Below are 15,024 nucleotides of genomic sequence, written 5' to 3' on the forward strand. Positions count from 1 at the left end.
GTGGCTGCCTTGCCCGTGCCAAGCACCCCGGCAACCAGAATACCACGGTTTATCACTACCGCGAACAAAAGGGTGGTACCTTGTAACCGGGAAACTCCGCGGCTGGTTTCTTCCCTGGCAGTGCAACGACCTTCAGCTTTCCTCCACGTCGAGACCTCCTCTTCTTCTGGACGAAACAACGACTTGCACCCGCTGCCAGGAACAACTGCCCCCGCTGGAGCGTTCTTCCCATTTTCAGGTACTGTATCCCGCCTGGCTTCCCTTGCGACAGATCATTCGGGGTGACAGTAAATCCTCGACTTTCTAACTTGGGTTAGCCTGGGGCCTGTTAACTAACTTTTCTTGACTTGATCTCAAGCTTTTATGAACTATCTCCAAAGACTTTTTGGGCATAACCCCACTGTGTGATCCTGGACACATTTCGCTTGCTCTCTCCAAGAGTGGGCCTGGCATTTGAACTTCCTTGCTCTCCAGTAGACCTTGCCTAACCTGCCTCACTATGGTTCTGTGAAAAGTATTGAAATTTGTGTGCCTTCATAACTTTGCCTTTTCCCTCCCTTTTTTTTATAATTTATTAGATATTAGAGTGCCATCTTATGGTAAGCGCTCACCTCTGTCTGTAAATAAGTGGTGTTTCTCATTAAGACTTATCTAATAAATAATTAGGGTTGTGTATATATGGGATACATTACTCACCGTAATCGTATTTCTGATGCTTGTATCTGCTTAGATTCACATGCTGTGCATAGGCCGACATCTAGTGGAAGCTGCGGAGTATTACAGTTTGTTTTTCGAAAGTCGAAAATGGGCGTCGACACAGGCGTGCCAGTAATACTATCCCTAGTGTGACGTCCACTGTACCCAAGATCCCTCACGCGTGTAGGATCCTCAGATTGTATTTTTTCTGACATGAGGAAGCATGAGGAGTAGCGTGAGTACAGATAATCCAAGCAGATAGACAGAAAGGTAAGACTACAAGTAATCATGCGCCTTCTCTCGGAGGGGAGGAAGGGTGGGTCGCATGTGAATCTAAGCAGATACAAGCATCAGAAATACGATTACGGTGAGTAATGTATCCCTTCTGAGGCTTGTGGAATCTGCTTAGATCACATGCTGTGCATAGATTAGCGAGCAGTACCAGAAGAAGGAGGTGGGATGTGAGAAGGGCCATGAGCAAACAGGTGTCTTAGAACCGCTTGTCCCACTTGTGTATCTGTCTTGGAATGAGTGTCAATGCAGTAATGCTGAGTAAAAGTGTGAATAGAGCTCCAAGTAGCTGCTTTGCAAATGGTGTCGAGGGGAACATTTGCAATGAAAGCCAGAGTGGCACCAATGCCTCTAGTAGAGTGGGCCCTTGGCGTAAAAGGCAGAGTCTTTTCAGAAAGAGAGTAACACAGCTGTATACAGTTGATAATCCACTTCGAGATAGCGCCCTTAGAGACGCGATCCCCCTCTCTGCCTGTAGCTACGGAGACAAACAGTTGATCTGTTTTCCTTAGCGGTCTGGTTTTATTTACATAGTATAGGACCGCCCTACGCACATCTAGGGTGTGTAGTTTCACCTCAGCCGAGCTTTGCGGGTTTTGGAAGAAAGCCGGAAGCTCGATGGACTGGTTTACATGGAACTTGGATATGAATTTAGGTGAGAACCTAGGGTGTGTGCGTAAAACCAGTTTGTCCTTGTGGATAGTAAAGAAAGGATCCTGCACTGACAGAGCCTGCATTTCACTGACCCTTCTTATGGAGGTAATGGCTACTAAGAAGGCCGTTTTATAAGTCAGGTGTTTGAGACTACTTTTATGCATGGGTTCGAATGGGGGTCCCATGAGCTTAGCTAGCACCACGTTGAGGTCCCATCCTGGCGGTGGGTTCGAAATAGGAGGGTGAAGTCTCTTTACTCCTTCCATGAAGGCTTTAACCACTGGTACTTTCCACCACAAGACCTTGTTATGGGATGTGGTGTAAGCCGAGAGGGCTGCCAGGTGTACTTTCAGCGAGTTAAAAACCAACCCTGCATCCAGCAGGTGGAGCATGTATGTCACAACGTTGGAAGGAGTGCAATCAACCGGGTTGATTTGTTTATTCTGGCACCAGATAACGAATCTTTTCCACTTATCAAAGTAACAGTGCCTTGTATTTGGTTTCCTGGACTCCTTTAGAATGTCCATACACCTCTGTGGTAATTTGAGATGTCCAAACTCTATGACTTCAGGAGCCATGCTGTTAGGTTCATAGAGTTGGGTTCCTGATGCACTGTTTGACCCTGTTGCTGGGACAGTAGGTTGTACCAGGCTGGGAGTCTGATGGGCTCGCACACCGCCATCCTGCGTAGGTGTGGAAACCATGGTTGTCTCGCCCACATGGGAGCAACTAGGATGAGCGTCATCGATTCCTTGTTCATCTTGTACACCACCTTCCTGATGAGAGGAGTTGGTGGAAAAGCGTACGCAAACATCCCTGACCAGTTCATCCACAGGGCATTCCCTTGGGAGTCCGGCTGGGGGAACCTGGATGCAAATCCTGGGCATTGTTTGTTTTCGCTTGTGGCGAATAGGTCTATAGTGGGGAAACCCCACTGAGAGAAGAGATCTTCTACTACGTCTCTGTGAAGGACCCATTCGTGTTCTTCTGGGAGGGAGTCTCTGCTTAGAGCATCCGCTAGGGAATTGAGCTCCCCTGGAACATGTTGCGATGACAGGAAGATGTTCCGTCTGAGTGCCCATATCCATATTTTCTGGGCAAGCTTGGACAGATTTGGCGAACGAGTCCCCCCTTGCTTGTTCAGATAGAACATGGCTGTCGTGCTGTCCGTCCTGATCTGCACCGACAAGTTCAGTAGATGGGTCTCGAACGCCTTTAGCGCTTGGAATACTGCCAGAAGCTCTAGCAGATTGATGTGGTTCTTGGCTACTGAGTGAGACCAGAGACCCTGAGCTGTGTGGTGGAGATGGTGAGCTCCCCACCCAGTCAGGCATGCATCTGTAGTGACCACGGCTTGTACTTCGGGATCGTAAAAGGGTTTCCCCTTTGCGAGATTCTCTCTTGTCCACCAGTGTAGGCTCTGTACGAGTGTTGGCGAAACGACCACTAGATCGTCCCACTGACCACTTGCCTGAGACCACTGTTTCGCCAACCATTCCTGCATGGGACGCATGCGCAGACGCGCGTGGGGGACCAGGTAAATGCATGACGCCATCATGCCCAGTAACCGCATAGCTTTGCGTACTGTTATCTGTTGACCTGACTGATAATGCGGAATTTGCAGAAGTATATTCCGAATTCTCTCTTCCGAAGGGAAGGTCAATCCTTTCTGAGTATCTAGGATAGCTCCTATAAACTGTTTTGAGGTGCTTGGCACCAGACTTGACTTTTTCTCGTTGATAGAGAAGCCTAATTCGTGGAGGAGGTCGATAGTCCTCTGAATGTTTGACCTGCAAATTCCTGGGGTTTCCCCCGTTATGAGCCAGTCGTCCAGATAAGGGTACACCGGGATTGCCTCCCTGCGTAGGTGTGCAGCCGCCACCGCCAGTACCTTGGTGAATACCCTTGGTGCTGAAGCTATCCCGAAGGGCAGTACCTTGAATTGGTAGTGGCGACTGTCCACCTTGAAGCGCAAGTACTTTCTGTGCGCTGGGAGCATGGAAATATGAAAATAAGCATCTTTCATATCCAAGGTTGCCATGTAATCCCCCCTTTTTAGGAGGGGGATTACCTCTTGTAGCGTGGTCATACGGAATTTTTGGGGCTTGACATACTTGTTGGCAGGCCGTAAGTCCAATACTGGGCGCATTGTCAAATCTTTCTTTGGCACAAGGAAGTAAGTTGAATAGATACCCTTGTTTACCTGGTGTCCTGGGACGAGTTCTATCGCGTCCTTTTCTAGCAGAATGGCGATCTCCTCGAGAAGGATCCTTTGATGCTCTAGGGAGTGCACTCTTTGTCGTGGAGGATGGTTCCGGGGACGCTGCAGTAGTTCTATACAATATCCAGCGGATACTGTTGACAGCACCCATCTGTCTGAGGTGATCCCTTCCCAAGCCTGGGTGAAGGTGGAAATGCGTCCCCCCCTACTGGGGTTGCGTGACAAGGGACCCTGAACTGAGCGTCACTGTTTTGGTGGAGGCGTGCCACCTCCCTTGTTGGGGCTGCCTCTGCCTCTTCCACGACCTCTCTTGTTACCCCTGCCGTAACTCTGGGTAGACTGCTGGTTGTTATTCCATTGTGTACCCTGTCCCTGGGCATAGTTGCCTCTTTGTGAATTTTGGCCGCGTGGGCGACGAAAATTACTGTTCCCCCTCTGGTTAGGGGGTTTGTTGGTAAGCTGGCCAAGGGATTTGAGAGTCTCATATTCATCTTTGGCATTTTTAAGTGCGTCTTCGACCGCTTTCCCAAACAATAGGTCGGGTTCCACTGGCTTGTCTATTAAAGAAGCCTGGGTTTCTGTCTTGAATCCCGACTGCCGTAACCACGCATGTCTCTTGATAACAGTACCTTCTGCTATCAATCTCCCTGCGTTGTCAGCGGCGTCGAAAGTTGCTTTTAAAATGCAACCAGACACGGCTCTCCCCTCTGCCGAGATCCGAGCCAGCTGGCCCTTTAACGGTTCTGGAGCAGAGGCAATGAGCGCCGCGACTTCTTCCCATTGATGGCAGTTGTAACTAGCCAACAGGGTGGTGGAATTTGCAATCCTTGCTTGGTAGGCGGACGTTGAGGCTACCCTTCCTGCCAAACCCGTAAAGTTTTTTGCTCTCCTTGTCGGGAGGAGCTTCTGATGAAGATAAGGGCGTGCCAGCCCTTTTTCTAGTGTTGGTAACCACTAGGGAATCTGGTTTAAGATGTCCCCTTATATACAGAGGGTCAGACTGGGCTGCCCGGAAAATCTTTTCAATTCTGGGGTTGACAGCTCTGGTGAGGTTAGGATTCACCAGGGAAGGATCTATTCTTCGTTGGATGGATTTGAGGATAGGGATGGTCTGAGCGACCGGTCTCCTCTCTCCTACAAACTCCTCCGCGAAGTCCCTTTCCTCCTGTACACCGTGGGTGTCGATGTGGAAATGTTCCGCTGCTCGAGCGAGAACCTCGTTAAGGAGGGGCTGGTTATCAATTGGAGAGTCGGTAACTGGGGCTTCGCTTTGTACTGGGGAATCTACTCTGTAAATTTCCTGCTCATCTTCTCCCTCCTCCAGGTCCTCATCCTCTGCATAGTAATCTGTCCCGGTTTGTTCTTCCATAATTTCAAACTCCTGGTCCTCTTCAGGGAAAACTTGTCCCTGGTAACTGGGGAGTGGAGTAGAATATGGAGTGGAGTAAGGCTGAACCTCGAAGGGTTCAGGTCTTTCGAACCGGGGCTTTTTACTTAGCGGGATAGGATCGGAGGAGCCTGAGGGTGTGGCCCCTTGAGGGTTATATGAAAGAAAATGTTCCGGGTTCTTATCATAAAAATCAGCCAAGGAAGACATCCTAGACATAACCCTGTCTATGTCTTCACTGGACCATTCCCTGGAACAGGGTATTACTTTAGTAGGTGATGATTTATGGGACTTTTCAAGGGTAGACTTGTGTTTGCTTGTCTGCCTAGGGTGAGAGGATGGCTTTACAGGAGTGGAAGGCTGTGCTTTCCGCTGTTTCCCCCCCTCCCCGTGCGTGGAAAAATGTTTTCCCTGTCCCTTGGAGGCCCCAGAGACTTTCGACGCCTGGCGCCGAGGGTCTGGAGAGGTATCTGTGTGCTTCGGGCGTGGGGCCTCACTGGTGTTAACCGCGGTCTCGGTATCTTGGAGCGCGGCCTGGGGGTGGAAGTCGTCTTCGTCTCCCGACGATCGAACTTCCGTTAATGTGTGTAGCGAGGCACTCTTGGCAAGAGTGGATGATTGCCTTTCGTCGTGAGGTGATCTCGATCGAGAGCGCCCAGAGGACACCGAGTCGGACCGTTCTTTTTGTGCCTCTTTCCGGGAAGTCGACGTCGTCGAGGTCCGGTTGGTCTTAGTGTGTTTAGTGTGTGTTAGGTGTGTAGCGCTTGCGTCGCCGGGGGTCTTCCCCATAGCCGCCCTGCCGGACGACCTTCCGAGGTCGGGGACCTGCGCTCGCCGGCTGTCTTTCGACGCCATAATGCCCTCGCCGTCCGAAAGTACGGCGTCGCTGCCATCGCTGAAGGCGCCCTCCGCTGCCATGGCCTCCTGCCTGGCGTGGTGGGCCCAACGCTTTGTCGAACGGTCCTTAAGTGTCTTAGGTTTAAACCTACTACACGCTCTGCAGTTCGCTTCGGGGTGATCCCTCGGCAAGCAGAGATTGCACGTGGCGTGCCTGTCGACCCAAGGGTATTTGCGATTGCACTTGGGGCAGAATTGAAAAGGGGTACCCTCCATACGCACCTTAAGGCAGCGGGCTGCTAAGTGTAGGAATATATAAAATGTAACTATATATCAAGAGTGAAGAGTATGTACCACCCCCCACTCTCCCTACTTGTAAGGGCCGAGGCCAGCGGCCTACTAGGCCCGGGCCGAGGCCAGCGGCCTTCCGAGGCCCAGATCCGTCGTGCAGTCGACGGTCGATGACTTTTCCAGCCGTCGTCGAGGTCGAGGGTCGACGTTGGGGTGGGGAAGGTAATGAATAAGAATTATAATTATAATAACAGCAAAAGTATGGCTAAGGCCAGGGAACTCCGCAAGATGCTTCCGACCAGTATGGCGGAAAAAAACAATCTGAGGATCCTACACGCGTGAGGGATCTTGGGTACAGTGGACGTCACACTAGGGATAGTATTACTGGCACGCCTGTGTCGACGCCCATTTTCGACTTTCGAAAAACAAACTGTAATACTCCGCAGCTTCCACTAGATGTCGGCCTATGCACAGCATGTGATCTAAGCAGATTCCACAAGCCTCAGAAATATATATATATATATATATATATATATATATATATATATATATATAATAGTGACTGTGTGTTGAAATTACTTACCTCTTTGTGTGCTAGTGTAATTTACAAGTGTGTCTTTAAATAAATAATTATATACTTTTACACCAAAGCTCTGGTCAGTGTTTGCTTGTGCTACTGTATCTCTGTACTCTATATACTGCCTTACTCATCTTGAGAGAAATCTGACTGCTCAGCCACAGCTACCAGGTAAATCTGGGTGGTACAGACTGCTACCAATTGGGTTTGCTGCCATCACCTGTAGTCCTAAGCCTTTTGCAGTGGTCCCTAAGGGAACTGCACAGGTTTCTGCCCAACACCCCCCCCCATCACATTACAGTCCCCATCGAATCGTGTGCTCAACGCCACCTCAACCCTCAATGCAAACGAGCTGGCGCTCTTCCCGCTACGGGAGCAAACAGCAACAACCATGAAATTAAGGAGTAAACCTGTTTCATCGGGGACCCAGTTCCAACAATCCCCTTTCATTTAACCTCTTCCCATGGGGGGCAACGAGGCAATCCACAGCATATAAATGACTCCAAGAACAGTTTCAACATCACTTTAGGTGGCCCTCAGAAGCAGAGGAGGGGTGTGTGGTCTTTTGAAACTTCCGGGTCCCTTTCACCTTAGCCTTCCCTTTAAACACATCCGGGCCACTAGGACCCCGAGTGGGATCCAAATCTGCCCCATTCTGGCCCCCCGCGGGACCATCTCGGCCACCCACTAGGTCCTCCGTGACTCTCTGGTGTCTTCCTCCGACACCAGGTAGTGCTTTTCCCCTTGCCACTCAAACGCAAGCTAGAAGGGGTGACCCCAGCGGTATATGACCTTCTCCTGTAGCCATCTGGTGAGGTTACCACACTTCTTCCTCATCAACAGCGTAAGGGCGGATAAGTCCTGGTAGATGGCAACCATAGAGTCCCCATACTGTATACTCCGAAGATTTTTGGCCTTCTCCAGGATCCTAGCTTTGTCTCTAATAGTGCAATCTTGCCAGCAACGAGCGAGGGCCCCTTCCTCCCCCTCCAGCACAGTGCAATCTGTCCAGTATGCTCTCTTCTCCAGCATCTGCCCCTAGTACAATCCGTATTATATCCTGTACCTTGCCTTCCAGGCCCCATGGACTTTCACCCTCCGATTCCACCTGGCCAAAGATGCGTAGATTGTTCCTTCTTTCCCGGTTTTCCATGCCATCCACCTTAAAACGTAGTTCCTCTTCATGTCGTTGTACTTCCATAAATCTTACCTCCATCTGAGTCTCCAGGAGTGCCGTCGATAACTGGTTATTCTCTACCCCCTCCATGCGGTCCTCCAATGTTGATACCTCTGACGTGAGGTTCGCTAGTTTGGCCTCCATATCAGTCCTTATCTCCCCGATCTCCTCCAGGATCATCTGAATGTTGTTCTGCATAGTACCCAGGTCTGGGGCTGGAGCAGGGGGGGCCCCCGCAAGCCATTTCGACACCACCGACCTGAAACTGGTATTTAGACAGGGCTACCTTCTAGCTCATGGAGGTCGTGTCACGGCACGACTAGGATAGTCGGATATAAGGAAGGACCCGAGCTCTATATGCAATTGTGGCCGAGGCACAGGAAGGAGCAAGACAGTCACTGTAGCTTTGCGCCGGCAGTCTCCTCGAACAGGGTTCAACGACTGGAGGTGTCACCCTAGGGGCAGAGGCAGGCCCGAGGGGGGTTACCAGCTTCCACCCAGTAGGCCCCACTCCGGATCACTGGAGATGAGTCTAAATCGCCTGTCTGCACCAGTATGAGGTGTTGCCCTGCAGCACAGGTGTGTGGGTTAAATGCTAGGCTGGGGGGAAAAACCCACCCTCTCAGGGTTGCAGTGCAGAACCTCCTTCAGCCTCAGCGGAGTGCCATGAGCCCCCGGGCCGCAGGAGCACCCCAGCCAGATATCCTCCAGCCGAACTCACGTTCGCCTCCCGGGTGGCAAGCAGAGGGTAAGCCCAGACATCACGGCTTAGGACTGGACGTGACGTGGGTGTCTCGTGGGCCCGACTACTGGGCGTGGGACGCGACGGTGGTGCAGGTAGCAGGCACTAAAACCAAAGCCAGCGGGAGTCCTTTAGGTGCGCATCGGGGCCATGCAAGTGCTTCATTAGGGATCCTAGCAGCCAGTCCTGAACTGGGTTCCTCAGATATGACCCCTGTGAAAGTTATCCCACACTGGTATGTATGTACTTTCTGGCCAGCCCTACGCCTCCTCAGGACAGCACACGCTGTGTTGGCTCATCCAGTTATCCCAGGAAGGGGCGGAGGTGTCCTTTCTTATCCACCACTAACCTGCCTCTGCTCCACGTGGCCCCATGCTCTTTCGTGTGGGCTTCTCCTGGGCACAGGGGACCGGAGCACCACATCCAGGCTCGCCCACGTTCTCCCCGCAGCACAGAGCACTCCCAGTCTCTACGGTTTTGCCTCTGTAGTGCAACCCTCCTGGGTAGGCTCCAGGGGCGCTCCCATGTGGTCTCCGTTTGAGCCCCGTGTGTTAGATGTGGTCACGGGGGTGGGGTGTCAAGAAAGGCAGACCCGCCCGCTGAGGCAATGCCAGTGCGGTGTCTCCCGGGTGCCGGCGCTGTGAGGATCTCCAAACTCCTTACAGACCGCAGGTGAGTGCCGGTGTTGCATGGGGCCTCGAGGCTGGCTCCGCCTCCCCTCACCAATCCCATGTGGGCAACAGGGTGGGCCCCCTGGATCTCGCGCAGTAGGCAGTCTCCCAGGACAGGCGGGCGACACAGCTGTGTTTGTCGAGCATCCCCAGTGTGGCGAAGACTCGCTGCTCCCACGTCGCAGGACCGTTGGGACCACACGCGCCAGGCGCCCACCTCGCTCCTTCCGTTGACTATCAGGCGCGGCAGTGGGCGAGGGGCTGCCCCGCACTGTTAAGCTAAAAGGCTACCCTCACTCACCAGGGCTAACACCTCCAGGTTGTCAAGGAGGTTAGCCACGCATTGCTGTAGGTTTTATGGGGATTGGGTTCCCATCTCCTCACAAACTCCACATGGTTCTCGGGGCAATGGACAGAGCTACAGGCTCATGCCATCACTAATACTCTTGCCCCAGTAAGGAGGATCCACCTGAAACATGCCTCCAAGTGTAACACCTGGTACAACTCCAAACATGCGGCCATGAAAGGCAAGTGCAGAGCAGCGCAACACAAGTGGCAGACCTCGGGCACACCCTCTGACAAACTGGCCTGCCGCCTGCTCCAAAAGCAATACTGACTCTTCATTCGCTGCAAGAAAAGAGCCCACATGCAGGTTTGTCTCTCTGGTGCATCCAACAACACAGCTGAACTCTAAAATCTGCAAGGAACTAGCCAACACTTCTGCAGTCTCCACCTCACCTCCTCCCTCCCAGGCCCCCTGCAACATACTGGCCAAACACTTCACTGTAAAAACTCAGGACATCCCGAGCACCCTCTCTTCCCTTTCCACCTTCTCTTACCCGTTCCCCTGTCTCCTATGGCTTCCCCAAAACCCCTCTGCCTTTCTGTCCTCCGTCTCTCCAATCACATCTGATGATGGTCTCTTCCAAACAGGTCTCCCCCTGTTCCTCCAGAACCATTAAGGACAATATTGGCTCTCATGCCCCTGCACTTGCTGTTTTTGCAACCACTCTTTTGCTCCTGAATCTTTCCCCTCTGCCCTCAAGCATACCCTTGTGCGCCCCCTCTGAAAAAAACTTCTGCAGACCGATCTTGTTCAGCTAACTACTGCCTCATCTCTATCACCCCCTTCCTTGACTAACACATGGAGAAGCTTGTCTTCCCCCAACTGACCTAGCACACTGAACTTGTTGGTTACCTATACAACCATCAATCTGTATTCCGAGCATCCAGGAGGCACAGAAACGGCTCTTCTGAATACCCAGGAAAAATTAGTCGCATCTCTTCATTCTTACTTTCCAGCTGTTCTCATTCTACTTTCTCTCTCCTCTGCATTTGACACGGTCAACCACCCAATCCTCACAAATCTGCTCTACAATACCCTAGGACAATACCCTAGGAAAATACCCTAGGTATCTTGGAGAGGGCACTGAACTGGCGGACCTCTTTCCTCAAGGACTATCCTTCCTTGGTTATTTTGGCCTCTTTCGCCTCCCCCACCTCTATCTCCACATGCGGCGTCCCCCAAGGGTCCAACCTTTCTCCCTGGCTCTTTAACATCTATCTTGCTCCGCTGGCACACCTAATTTTCACCTTCTCCCCCAACTTCCACTGTTATGCAGATGACACAAAACTCTTTTTCAAACTTCCCTCTGATGATCTCCTTACTACCTCCATCATTTCTGAATGCCTATCTGCCACCCAGTCCTGGTGTGCCTCCAATGATCTTGCCTCAAAGCCAGCAAAACTGAGGTACTTCCCATTGGGACTCTTGCTCCCTCTTTCTTCCCCTCAATCTGGTCACCCTCCATGGGCGCTTCCTCATCTGAAGCCAGAAACCTCCGAGTCATCTTCGACTTCTCGCTCTCTTTCCTCCGTCACATTCAGAACCTTGACAAGAAGGCCCTCTCTTAACTCCACCTCCTCAAAGGAATCCTTCCTTTCCTCACTTTCCCCCAGAAGCTCAATGTCTCTAGAGCTATGGTTCTCTCCAAGATAGATTATTGCAATGGACTCTTCCTTAATCTACCCTCCTTCTCTACATGACCCCTCCAGCTAATCCAGAATCGGGCTGCAAGATTTATCCTTGGCCTCAAGCCCAGGGTCCGCATCTCGCCAGCCCTAAAATCTCTTCACTGGCTCCCGGTTGCTGCAAGGATCAAATTCAAATCCCTCAGCATCATCCATAAGGCTGTCTGGGGCCGGGGACCACACTATCTACCACTGGCTATCACTAAATACTCTCTCGCTAGATATTTACGTTGCTTCGGCACAAGCTCTGTGTGTCAAGTATTTTGCTAAACAGCAAGATGCTGGCCAATCTCTTTCCTCGGCTGGCTCCCTCCTATGAAACAGCCTCATCCTTCCTCTTTGTCTTGAGCAGGATCGCCTCAAATTCCGGAAGCTCCTCAAGACATTACCTTTCACCTCCTCCTTCCCTGCCTCTCTACCTCCCTCCCTCCTCTGCTGAACCCCACAGTTGCTGAGCTTGGTGACCAGGGCCCTTATGTGTTCACCTGGGCCCTGCCCCCCGCCCCCGACACCCAAACTCCATCATCCTCCGCCTGCTCCCAACACTTGCCTAGGCACCCACTGGCCTGTGCGATGACAGGCCTGCACCTACTTATTAATTGGCTATCACAGGCCTGCATTTACTTATCTATTGGCAGTTGACCCCTCTCATCAAGTCACTTAACAGCTGCTTACTCCCTAGCACTTCCCTCCGGGATACTCCTAGCACTTACCACCACCCCCCCCCCCCTTTATTTTTCTCGCACTCTCCCCACCTGCACGCTCTGAATGCTCACAATGTCTAGTAGGACCACATCTATCTTTCATTGTTATTTTTCATTTCATGCCCATGTTCCTGTTGCCCTGTGGTTGCTTTAAAAAACAATTTACTTGACGTACAAGTGCCTTACAAATGCATAATAAAATAAATATCACAGATCTCCAAAATATACATTTTTACTTACCACCATTGCCTTCGTAACTATACTGCACAATTACTTACAAGTTTGCCAGAAATTGAAAATCATTTATAGTCCATATGTACCCAAACACCAGCGCAAATCTACCATATGACATCAGGTCTATCAATCAGCCTAAATTATACAGTTCTTGCATCCTCTGGAGACGACACAGGTAGTGAAAATACATATACTTATACATGACATTTAATGTATGTCTGTGCATGATGTAACTTCTTTGACACAAACTTTATTTTGCAACATATTTGTTTCAGAAACAATGTAATTCCATTTTAGGCTTCAAGCAATCACAAAGGAATGACATAAGCACAGCTCGCAAGATGCCCCATATCAGGTGCGGAGAACCATCAATTCTTGCTTCTCTATTTACATCCTGGGACAATTATGAACAAAGCACTACAAGTTCCAGAGTGCAAAGGAAAGGACTGAATGAGCCAGTCCATTGCATGTGGAACAATTTAAGAAATTGTGAATACTATGCTCTGAAAGTAAATATCTAATGCTATACTGATTTATAAATCCATTCCCTTCCCCAAAGACCATTATGTCTCTCCAATGAGAATTATGCCTCAGAAGAATAAATCTTCCACACCCATTGCTCAAATTAATGATACAATGATCCAAGGCAGCCCTAAATCAGCAAGAGTCATTCATGAGGCAAGACAGCCCAATTTGTTTGGACAATTCTGGTTATTCCAGTCTTATCCATCATTCCTCCCCCTACACTACGCCACATTGTATGTCTTTAACCATTAAAGCAAGAGAAATTAGGAATAGCTATTTGAAGGTGGTAAGAAGTAGCTAAAATATACCAAACATTGCAGATAATAGCCCAAATAGGTTGAAAAACAGTCCAATCTGGCAACACAGATTACTTGGGAAAATTAAGTTGTCATTTATACCAAGTATGGGGCTGGTAGAGGGAGGAGAGAAGGGAGTGACTGGATTATTCAATTCAATCATGGTGTGCTCGACTCATTTAGGTTAGGCAAAAACCCTGATTGTGTGAAAGCCCTACAGGAAGGAAAAAGCAAACCTAATTACGCTGTATCATTGTACAAATCCAAGTGCACGTTACTTGAATATGTTAGCCAAGCTTACTTCGCCAACTTTGAGTCAAAACTTTAAAAGGCTTTACTAAGCTGAACAGTGTCCTGTAAGCCAAAACTTCAGACACCTGAAGAGTGTCAGGTGTTCAAAAGAATCAAGTAATTGCAATGCCTCTACCCAATTAACTATTGACATAAATATGAATGCTGCTGTGACACTAATGGTAGACTCCCCCACTCCATTTCGAATGAATGTAACTTTTGTTTATTTTGTAACCTACCTTTATGCATGCATGCATTCCATTTGTTCTTTACATACAGTGAAAGCAAACAGTTTAAAAAGTGTTGAAAGGTAAAAAGAATTATTGCCTACCTTTTCGCCTCCATTAATAGTAACACTTATATTTTTAAGAGCTAAATCCAAATCTGCTCGGTAACGAAGTCCAAATCCTGTGAACTCTATTTTACCTTCATGAGGCCAGTTGTCTGGTGGTTTTGTCTGCTCAATGGTCCACTCGGCCTGAAATTAGAATAAGCCTTTTATTAGACAATCTATTGGAATCAGTGAAAAAACAAGGAATGTTCTCTGTGATAGACCTATTAATTCATCCCACATATTCATCATGTGTAGAAACGCACTTTAGACTCAGTCTGCTCCAGAATATTTTTGGTTAAGTGATTGGTATTGTCACAGATCCTTAGCACCCTGAGGTGCCTGAAATTACATGTACTAGGAGCCGCCAAGACCATCGTCCTCGGTGTCATCTTTTGACTTCAGGCATGTGCAAGGACTAGCAGATTTGTCACAAATGTATTTTAGTAAAGGCTGCATCATTAGAGTACTAAATTTACCATGGGTCAGAACCCAGGGGTGTTGATGAATGAGTCAGATGAATTAACCCATCCATTTGAAAGAACATTACCAAACATAAAATATTTGTTGTTCTAATTGATCTAATCCTCCCACAGATTACTAAATTTCTGAAAGACTTGTGAAGCCATTCCATAAGAACTACTGGAGGGGGCAACAGCACAGGAATGCACCATCAGATAAGGAAGCTCTGCTGGGTTGATCTCACCAGCCTGTTTTTGTCAGTAAGGGAATCCAGAAGGTAGTTCTTGGTGAAAGTGTGCAGAGAAGCCCACAAGGCGGGCTGGTAAATTTTCAGAATTGCGAACATCCTTTGCAAGGCAGAGGTAGCTGCTATATTCCTTACAGTACAGGTACACGGCCCCCTCAAGGACCTCGTTGTTAGCCAATTTGTTTTGGGGCCTATGACAATCCATCTGGAAACGGTCTGCTTCAAATCGCTCTACCCTTTTGTGGACATGTGAACACTAGAAGACAGTCTAACTCGCAGGGTAATTTTTTCATTTGTGAATTGCAAAAGGGAGATGAGAAGGTTAAAACTTCAATTCTGACACACATCTTCCAAAGAGA

At 49.4% G+C, this 15,024-nt stretch overlaps 1 protein-coding gene across 2 annotated transcripts in view; it reads right to left on the minus strand.

Annotated features, from left to right (window-relative positions):
• Positions 1 to 15,024, minus strand: part of ABCC1 (ATP binding cassette subfamily C member 1 (ABCC1 blood group)) — a 2,255,476-nt gene that overhangs the window by 329,823 nt on the left and 1,910,629 nt on the right. For both annotated transcript variants that reach the window (XM_069647115.1, XM_069647114.1), the window contains one exon: positions 13,957 to 14,103. In XM_069647115.1, coding sequence (XP_069503216.1) covers positions 13,957 to 14,103 — 147 coding nt within the window. The remainder of the gene's footprint in view (positions 1 to 13,956; positions 14,104 to 15,024) is intronic.

The sequence above is a fragment of the Ambystoma mexicanum genome, chromosome 2q, assembly GCF_040938575.1.
Source record: "Ambystoma mexicanum isolate Mex_15411 chromosome 2q, UKY_AmexF1_1, whole genome shotgun sequence".
Lineage (NCBI taxonomy): Eukaryota > Metazoa > Chordata > Amphibia > Caudata > Ambystomatidae > Ambystoma > Ambystoma mexicanum.